Source organism: Aquarana catesbeiana, linkage group LG01 (genome assembly GCF_042186555.1).
Source record: "Aquarana catesbeiana isolate 2022-GZ linkage group LG01, ASM4218655v1, whole genome shotgun sequence".
Lineage (NCBI taxonomy): Eukaryota > Metazoa > Chordata > Amphibia > Anura > Ranidae > Aquarana > Aquarana catesbeiana.
In genome coordinates this window covers 328,807,880-328,818,312 of record NC_133324.1, presented here as the reverse complement: position 1 = coordinate 328,818,312, position 10,433 = coordinate 328,807,880, and the positions used below count along the sequence as shown (strand labels likewise).

At 42.5% G+C, this 10,433-nt stretch overlaps 1 protein-coding gene across 2 annotated transcripts in view; it reads right to left on the bottom strand.

Annotated features, from left to right (window-relative positions):
* Positions 1-561: 561 nt before the first annotated feature.
* Positions 562-10,433, bottom strand: part of MORC2 (MORC family CW-type zinc finger 2) — a 169,380-nt gene continuing 159,508 nt past the window's right edge. The window contains exons 26-27 of one of the 2 annotated variants that reach the window (XM_073631131.1): positions 4,482-4,670; positions 562-2,182 (exon numbers count right to left, since the gene is read on the bottom strand). In XM_073631131.1, coding sequence (XP_073487232.1) covers positions 2,114-2,182; positions 4,482-4,670 — 258 coding nt within the window. In that variant the 3' untranslated portion in view covers positions 562-2,113. The remainder of the gene's footprint in view (positions 2,183-4,481; positions 4,671-10,433) is intronic. The other variant, XM_073631121.1, reaches the window with a different exon arrangement.

Below are 10,433 nucleotides of genomic sequence, written 5' to 3'. Positions count from 1 at the left end.
TACTCCCAGCATCCTCTTGGCTGTATGCCCAGTAGGTTTAACTGGTCCCTGACAAGGAATCTAATGTGTTCAGGATGTCTCTGGCAATGTTTCATCTGCTCATCATCCCTGGCACAGCTTTCTTTGTAGTATAGTCAAGATGGCAGAAAGCCATGTGTAATAAGTATGACAATGACATAATGCATGTGCTCATATACCTAGTAGGAATGTGTGCTCAGGTGAGCTTTGGTCTAGATAGACTTGTCTTCAACCTAACTTTGCAACCATGTAAAGTTCCCCAGTGAGCTTTGCATATCCACAGCAGAGAATCCCATCAAATATTGTGCTTTAAAAAATAACCATAATTAGACAGTGGATTCAAGTGGTTTATCACAACTTTGGTTTAATTCATCCAAATTCTTTATTTTTTTATACAATTTGTGGTTATTGCTACTTAGGTTCCCCAATATTGCATCCTGAATAAAGTTTCATGTTCACAGACATTTCAACTGTGTGTGAAACTGGAAGCACTCATTCCAGAGAACTTCCGGGCTTTAAAAAAACAGTATTTAACCCCAAAACAAAAATATGTAATATCTGGTCAGTAACACCACCTGTATTAGAGTTCCTCCATTTTGGATGAAGGTGCACCTTTGGACAGCACCATTGTCGAGGAGGTAGTGATCGCTGTACTAGCAGATTTAGATGAAGTCAAGTGGTGCTGCTCTGCTTTTATAATTGTGTGTCCTTATTCCCAACACAACATGTGACATATCAATTTACATGCATAACATTTATGCATAAATCCTCATATGCATCAAAAACTGAAGTCTGGGATACTTATCCAGTCTCTCATGAATGTATATTTCAGCACCTTGTTCCATGATGTGATCCCCACACCAATAAACAATATCCCACCATGCTTAGACAAATACCTTTTATGTCACCACTGTGCTCTCCCCTCAACTTGCTTGTAAGCAAGCATATAGACAGGTTTCTCCAATTGCTGGCACTTCCTGACAAGGTGTTTCTCTCATTACCTGCCCTAGAAAACCAGAGTCTTTTCTATGTGGGCATTATCCATGGCCACATAGGATGTTGATATAGTTTTCCTCACTCAGGCCAGCCACCTGCAGCCTGTTCACTCTGTGACCAGGCAGAATAAAAAGCCATTTTACTGGCTCTGACCACGACTCACCAATGTAAAAACACATTCAATCTCTAAAATTATTGCCCCCATACCCCTTGTAACCTCTGATCTGCTGTTCAGTACATTAAGGACAACTGTGATGCCAGTATCCAAGAATGCTCCTGTTAGGGCACATTTAGGCTAAAATAGCACCTGTAAAACACCTCCCCTGCAGTCCCAGTGTGAAAGCCAGAGTTCTTTCACACTGGGGCGCTGCTCTGGCAGGACGTTAAAAAAAAAAAGTCCTGCAAGCAGCATCTTTGGGGTGGCGGAGGAGCAGTGTATACACCGCTCCTGCCCATGGAAATGAATGGGCAGCTCTGTCGAAGCGCCTGCAAAAAGCTTCGGCAGCGGCACTACACTGGAGCATTTAACCCTTTATTCGGCCGCTAGCAGGGGTTAAAAGCTCCCCTCTAGCAACCAAATAGCGCTGCTAAAACTATGGTAAATCGCCACTAAAACTAGTGGCGTTTTACAATCAACACCCGCCTGCCCCAGTGTGAAAGCAGCCTTAGAAAGACCTTGCCTATGCAGTCAGTGGACTAACACTCAAAGACTGATTCATAATGAAAAAAGTACAAGTATTTTGGAAAATTTGCTGTGAGGAATTTATTTATAAAGACTTGTAAAGTTACTGATCTAATTTAAATTAACAGGCAGAGTCATTTTTTTGTAAGAAGGTTTTATAAACCACTCATAGCGCTTTGTTTTTTCAGTAAAAAATAAATATTTATAAACAAAGAAATGAACTACAATGTTTAAAACTTTAAGAAAAGCACATGCCTGGTAGGTAAAAACCATGAAAACATAAGAAAACAGTGACGTCATAATACACGTCTGCCCAGGAACTTGGGCTGGACCCCTTTGGCACTGCCATTTAACTGGAGAGGGGGAAAGCAGCTTATTCTTCTGTCCCTCAATAAATGTAGCCTAGCTACTATTAGGTCAGTCCCCTCTTGCTATTAGGTCTTCTATGTAAGCATCCAGCTCATCATCTGTATTTATATCGATATCCTAGAAAAAGAGGAACAAAGGTTAAAAGGCTGTGTAAGCCCAGATTACTATTACAGCACTAAATAAATAAAAATCATAAAAATGAGTTTTGAAACAAACACCGTGCTGGCATATTAGTCCTTAACCACTTGCCCACTGGGCACTTAAACCCCCTTCCTAACCAGACCATTTTTCAGCTTTCAGCGCTCTCAAACTTTGAATGACAATTACTCAGTCATGCAACACTGTACTCATATGAAAATGTTGTTCTTTTTTTCACACAAATAGAGCTCTCTTTTGGTGGTATTTAATCACCACTGGGTTTTCTATTTTTTGCACTATAAATAAAAAGACTGAAAATTTTGTAAAAAAATGCAGTTTTCTTTGTTTCGGTTATAAAATTTTGCAAATGAGTAATTTTTCTTCATAAATTTTTGCCAAAATGTACACAATTACATATCTTTGGTAAAAACCCAAATAAGTGTATATCATTTTGTCTGTGTGAAAGCTATAAAGTCTACAAGCTATGGTGCCAATCATTGAAAATTAATCGCTCCTGATGTACTGACGGCCTCTCTCATTTCTTCAGACACTAACAAGTCAGGAAAGTACAAATATCTCCCAAAAGACCCCTTTTTGGAAAGTAGGCATTCCAAGGTATTTAGTAAGAGGCATGATGAGTTTTTTGAAGTTGTAATTTTTTCCCACAATTCTTTGCAAAATGAAGATTCTCCCCCCCCCCCCCCCCCCCCCCACAAAATTGTCATATTAATAGGTTTTTTTCCTCACACACATCATATGCATACCACAAATGACACCCCAAAATACATTCTGCTACTCCCGAGTATGGCGATGGATGAGCCATGCATGGAGCATGAATTGGCACAATCAGCGCTGTGGGCACTTCAGATTCAGCCCACAGCGCTGCTGTACCCGGCTCCCTCTCACACGCTGTACTGATCTGTGGGAGGAGCTGGACTGGACATTCTCCGGTTTGTTGACAACTGATCGATCCGTCATTGGATGGAGCAATCACGTGATAAAGGGCCGCTGTCATTGGCCCTTAACCCCGTTCTGTGACGCGTCGGGTCCGGAGGACCTGACGGTCCCATTCCCAAGTGGACGTCATTGTACGCCCTTCCCAGAGTTATCCGACCTCGCTGTAGCTGTCATTCGGCTATGGCCCTGTTGATAAGTGGTTAAAATATTGTGGACTTTAGATTTCAAGGGGTCAAGGCCTTTTCTCATTATGCCTTAAATTCAATTACTAGCTTGCTGTGAATTAAACAAAAACCCATTCAAGCAACCCCCTCGATTTTTTTAGTTTCTATTTTAAGGGCCAGTTCACACCACATGCAGTCCAGTGCGATTTTTTTTCTGCATCAAAAACGCATAGAAAGTAGGTTATATGGTTTTCAATGGCATAGTTCACACCAGTGCTTGCAGTTCCAGTGCGTTCCAGTTCCAGAAAAAGCAAAAAGAGAACATGCTGCATTTTTCCTGCACTGGAACGCTGTAAAAAGCATCAAAAACCTCACGGGAACGCACCAAAAACGCACTGGAACACCCATGTTCTTATTTAAGGTTAAAGCGGGGTTCTCATTTAAAAAAAAAAAAAAAAAATTTAAAAAGTCAGCAGCTACAAATACTGCAGCTGCTGACTTTTAATCAGACACTTACCTGTCCCAGGATCCAGCGATTCGGGGGATCGAAGCCCCGCTCGTTTCCGCCGGCATTTTAACTGTGGGTGCCTGGCTGTGGCTTCATGCGCAAGCCGCGCTGTCACTGGCCCTGCAATTATATGGGACCGGTCACGTGTCCCAGATGATTGACAAGAGGGAGGGTGGAGAGGCCATCTCCCTTCCTGCGCCGAGGGAAGTGACGCCAGGAGCCCAGGCACCGAAGGAGGCAGACTACGAGGGACCCCCTAGCAACAGGCATATAGAGGTGAGTAAAAAATAAAATTTCTCCAAAATGTTTTTTTTTTTAAAACTTTAAGCACATTACTAATTTTTTTTTGGGGGGGGGGGGGGACTCCACTTTAAAGAAAAAAAAAAGGGGGGGGGAGAATGCACTGGACTGCATCAAAAACGCACTGGAACGCATGAAAAACGTGCATGCAAAAAAGCATCTGGAGCGCATCCAGACTGCGTTTCTATGGTGTGAACTGGCCCTGAAACTAGATTGCATTTAAAGACAAAAGTCCAGGAATGGACCCTTGCAGAAATAGATTAGATAATGCTTCTTTTTTTAAACCAACATTGTGGAAAACTAGGCCAATCTAACAATAGTGGTTATTTATAGAAAGGATGCATCTTACCTCTTGAACTTTCTGTAGCAGTGACACAATGTTTGTTCTCAATCTCTGTAGTTTCTCTTCAGACTCTCTTAACTTATTTTCTGTGTTACGCTGGAGCTCTTCACTGGCTTTAGCACGGAGATCAGCTCGATTTTGATACGAGTTGCACAAATTTTGTAGACCCACTTCATACTGCTTAAAGTATTCCTTCTACAAAAAGAGAAAAGTGGATTTCATGAGGACAGCAAAATGCTTCACATTCTTCTCTTGCAGAGCTGAGGTCTAGAGTTTAACTCACTAAATCACTATATGCATGGTTTGCATCTTCTCCTCATGCTTGAATGTATTTCTTTTGGGTGTCCTAACACAATTCTAAACTAACTGGCTTCTACTACAGTTAAAGTGATTATGAACGATCACCTTGTAAAACAACCCATTCAGTTTAATACAGTACAGATCTATAAAAAAAATTAAAAAAACATAAATACCCCCCCCCCCCTTTTTTATGGAAGTGATCACATTTCCTCTGTTCTCAGTTGCATAAGAGCTGGGGGAGGAGAAACAGTAGCACACTACTAATCATGTCCATATAGGAGTAGTCCCAATGTAATCTGCTTCACCCGATATGCCTGTCTCCTTCCAACATCCCCACACAAAAGGGAGAGAGAAAGGTCTTGTGTGGGGAAGCTGGAAGGAGACAGGCATATTGGGTGAAGCAGATTACATTGAGACTACTCTATATGGACACTACTGTGGAGATCTGAGGATTCAAAGATAAATTGATGCAGCATATATCTATGGTTATCCAATATTTCTTTCATCCACAATACATGCACTCCTTACCCCGGAATATCTAACTAGAACAAGATTTCTTTTATAACATCAGGAGTCTGCCCTGCCTGCCCCCCGGTGAGCATTGGGAGGTTATCTCCATGGGCTCCCCAGGCCTTTCTTTCACTGGACCAGGGTGTCAAGTTTTCCAAGTTTCACAGTTTTAAAGGTTACTGCAATACCTCTAGTATTTTTGTGCTATTTCAAGGCCCTGACGAAGCAGGGTTCCCACAAAACGTGTAGGCCACACTTTTTTGATCCCCTGTACCAGGATCAGCACGCCCTGGACCTAATTAACAGTAACTATCTGTGTAATTGTTACATGTTTTTAAATATATGTAAAATAAAGTTTAAATATGTTTGTTTTAAATCAATGGCATATACTCTTGTTTAGATCTAATAAATACAGTGCCTTGCAAAAATATTCACCCCCTTGGCATTTTTCGTGTTTTGTTGCCTATCAACCTGGAATTAACATGGATTGTTTGAGAATTTGCATCATTTAATTTACAGAACATGCCCACAACTTTGAAGAAGTTTTTTTTATTATTGTGAAGCAAACAACAAAATGGACAAAATAACAGAAAAAGTCAATGTGCATAACTATTCACAGCCCTAAAGTCAATACTTTATAGAGCCACCTTTTGCAGCTATCACAGCTCCAAGTTGCTTTGGATAAGTTTCTATGAACTTGCCACATCTTACCACTGGGATTTTTGCCCATTCCTAATTGCAAAACTGCTCCAGCTCCTTCAAGTTGGATGGTTTGCGCTTGTGAACAGCAATATTTAAGTCTGACCACATATTTTCTATTGGTTTGAGGTCTGGGCTTTGACTAGGCAATTCCAACACATTTACTTGTTTCCTCTTAAACCACTCAAGTGTTGCTTTAGCAGTGTGTTTGGGGTCATTGTCCTGCTGGAAGGTGAACCTCCGTCCTAGCCTCAAATCACAAACAGAGTGGTACAGGTTTTGCTCAAGAATATCCCTGTATTTAGCACCATCCATCTTTCCCTCAACTCTGACCAATTTCCCAGTGCCGACTGCTGAAAAACATCCCCACAGCATGATACTGCCACCACCATGTTTCACTGTGGGAATGGTGTTCTTTGGGTGATGTGATGTGTTGGGTTTGCGCCAGACATAACGTTTTCTTTGATGGCCAAAAAGTTCAATTTTAGTCTCATCAGACCAGAGCACCTTCCCCCATACATTTTGGGAGTCTCCCACATGCCTTTTTCGCAAACTCAAAATGTGCCATTTTGTTTTTTGCTGAAAGTAATGGCTTTCTTCTATGCCATAAAGCCCAACTCTATTGAGCCTACGGCTTATTCTCGTCCTATGGACAGATACTCCAGTCTTTGCTTTGGAACTCTGCAGCTCCTACAGGGTTACCTTAAGTCTTTGTGCTGCCTCTCTGATTAATGCCCTCCTTGCCTGGTCCGTGAGTTTTGGTGTGCGGCCGTCTCTTGGCAGGTTTGCTGTTGTGCCATGTTCTTTCCATTTGGTTATGATAGAGTTGATGGTGCTCCTAGGGATCATCAAAGATTTGGATAGTTTTTTTTATATAACCTAACCCTGACTTGTACTTTTCAACAACATTGTCCCTTACTTGTTTGGAGAGTTCCTTGGTCTTCATGGCAGTGTTTGGTTCGTGGTGCTTCTTGCTTAGGTGTTGCAGCCTCTGGAGCCTTTTTAAAAAGGCATGTATAAATGTAACGACAGATCATGTGACACTTAGAATGCACACAGGTGGACATCATTTCACTAATTATGTGACTTCTGAAGGCAATTGGTTGCACCAGAGCTTTTTATGGGCTTCATAATCAAGGGGGTGAATACATACACACATGCCAATTATCAGTTTTTTATGTCTGCAAAATAGTTTTATGTATATAATTTTCTAATTTTACTTCACCAACTTAGACTATTGTGTTCTGATCCATCACATAGAATTCAGACTAAAAAAACATTGAACTAAAAGCTGTAATGTAACAAAATAGGTAAAAAGCCAAGGGGGTGAATACGTTTGCAAGGCACTGTAGGTCTAAAGATGTTGTCAGTCTTCCAAAGATAGCTTATGCCTAAAATACTTAAATTCCTTATCCTGCATTCTCCTTTCACCGGTGGAATTAACTTAAAATTATCTCACAAAAAGAATCCACATCCCCAACCTCAAATTCAGCATTTTTGTGGAATTTTTTGTGGAAACATCAGGAATAGAAATTAACAGCTCAATGGTTGAGCACCATAAACACCATAATGCACCAATTTCCCAGTGCATTTTTGACACAATGGCTTGCTCAAACTGCTTCCTTAGCATCACATGAAGCACATTTCTTTTTAGGAAACAGAGGACATTTAGCTCTGATTGGAGCCTGGTCCGAAAAAAACTGCAAAAGCCCAGCTCAATCAGACCATTAACCATTGATAATGGAACTTGAAAGGGGAGCCTTCACCCTCATCCATCAGGAGAGTGGTCCACAGGACTGAAAAGAGAGAAGAGTCAAACCATGGTGGTAAGGAGCCAGAAGGAAGAAAAAGGGGAACAGAGCCAGACCAGAGTAGCAGGAGGAAACACATAAACGGACGGAATCTTCTGTGGGACCACAATTTAAAGTCTGTGGTGATTGAGATTCCTGTGTAGTTATGCTCACATACTGTACCTAAATAGACTAATGGGGGAAACAGACCATAGTGATGAACAATGAAAACAGAAGTTGCTGAAGCAGCAGTGAAAGGTGAACACAATAAAGCTAAAACTTTGCTCTGCAAGCGTTAAAGCATGTGGGGCAGCTAAAACAAAGTGTAAAAAGTGCTTTTTGTTTAAAGCAGTAGGGTGGTTATAAAGTGACCAGAAAAATGCTGCCCCCAGCAGTCAGTTAGGCCCCTTTCACAAACTGGGGCGGTGGGTGTGTTGGCAGTAAAGCGCCGCTATTTTTAGCGGTGCTTTACAGTCAATTTTTCAGCCGCTAGCAGGGCGCTTCACCCCCCCTCTAGCGGGCGAGAAAGGGTTAAAACCACCGCAAAGCGCTGCTGCGGCAGCGCTATGCCTGCGGTATAGCTGCGCTGCCCCATTGATTACAATGGGCAGGAGCGGTGTATACACCGCCCTAAAGTCCTGCTTGCAGGAGTTTTTTTAACGTCCTGCAAGCACACCGCTCCAGTGTGAAAGCCCTTGGGCTTTCACACTGGAGAGACAGGAGCGGCGATTTAGAGGCGCTATTTTTAGCGCTGTAGTGCCTGTAAAGCGCCTCAGTGTGAAAGGGGTCTTATACCCGTGGTAAACACCACCTACTTACTGTGCCCTTGGGGAATGGATTTAGCAGAGTTCCAGGAAGCCAACAGAATGAAGGTTTCCTGTGAGATCTGCAGAATATTAGCAGCTGTGTGCACTAGCAGGTGAGGAGGAGGAGGAAGCCACGTGAGCCCATTGCTAGGGTGTTCTCCAAACTCAAATGTAGCCAAACTTGCACTCACTGGAGTAAATCAGATGAAAGTTTGACTGGAGAGGAGTTTGAAAGATGCCCAAACTCACATCTAATCATCGCCGTGCAGGCCGTAGACCAAGGACATCTAGTGGAGGAAAAGCAAAACTGAAGCTGGTGTAAAAACTTGCAGAGCTTCCTCAGAAGGAAGAAATTATGGGAAAGGAGAATTCTCTGCACACACTAGGATCATCTAAATCTGCTGATCGTGGGTGCAATACTCTGTAGGCTCCTTAGTGTAAGAGAGGGTGTGTGTATGTGTATATATATATATATATATATTTTTTTTTTATATACATACATACACACACACCATGCACATTTTTCCACCTGCTAAAAAAATTTGCATTGTTTTTTTTTTGTTTTGTTTTGAGGTGGACCTATCCTTTCATATATCCGACTTAAATCTACCAGTGCTTGTTGGATAGAGACTTCCAGGATTTAAAAATACCTGGCATGAATCTACCAGCAGTCGATAGTAGAAAACCTTTCAAAATTTTAGCAGAGAGGAAGGAGATATCCTTTGAACACTAGGTGAACGTGAGCAGGTGGGAGGTGTTATAGCCACTAGGGCTGCCCTTTTGTTTCTTGTGCCTAGTGTCCATTTTTTTTTTTCAGGCAGCACCATTATTCTACATTGCTTAAAGTAGAACTATAGGCAAAACTTTTTCCTGGTGCCTCCATGGCAGCATACCTGTGACAAGCTCTGCCTTGGCTCCTCCCTCAGGACCAGTGATTATAAAAGAAAAGGATTAGTGCATTCCCAGCATTCTCCTTTTTTCCTCATACCTCATGGTCAGTGAATGGTGGTCGAACGTCCCTTACCTCTGCAGTCGGCAGCTTCCAGCTGGGTTCAAGCCTCTCCCAGGTGCAATCCCTATTCTTGGGCAGCTAAATGCGCTAATAAGATAGGGAGTCCCTTCTGTGGGTCTTTTGGGACAGCAGCAGTTGTCTCTTAACTAAGAGCTCCTATCTGCATTTATATACTGGCATTTGCTCAAGCCTGCAGCAGAGAAAGCAGCTATATCTATTTTTCACTTAGCCTTATCCTTCTATTTCTCCCTCCGGTCATCCATTCTCTCTCACTTGAGTTTCTCTTTTTCGCTTTCTTCCTCCCCCACCACCTTCCCCTCCTTGTGACATTGTACCTTCATTCCTGGTTGCTATAGTGGATGGCGTGCACTTTGTTCCGGCTTTTCTGAGTCCCTAAACATCTTCCTGCCCGCTCTGCGCATGCCCGGGCGTCAGGAGCTGGCTCGGTGAGCCGGGCGGGCCGCATAGGTCCTAGTGCCATCGGCCACGCTTGCGCGGTAAGGCCTGAGGTTGTGGTGGCCATCTTGAATAGAGGCAAATTCTAAATTTTTTGCCCTTGTTTGTCAAAATCATTTGTTAGAGGGTTGTATCTTCCACATACTGTATATCCCTCCCCTCTCCATTGTTGATTACTGGGGGCTTTCAGCATGGCATCCGGTTGTCATCTGAGGAGGTTGCCTATGCGGGGAGCTCCTGGAGGGGACCCTGTTTTTTGCCAACGGTAAATGTAATTTCTTTCTTCTTTTTTTTACCCAGGAATACAGTTTCCTTGCTCCATCTGAAATACCAGTCCTAAAGCCAACTCCTTTATCATTCTCTAGCTGCTTTTTTTCTGCTGCAT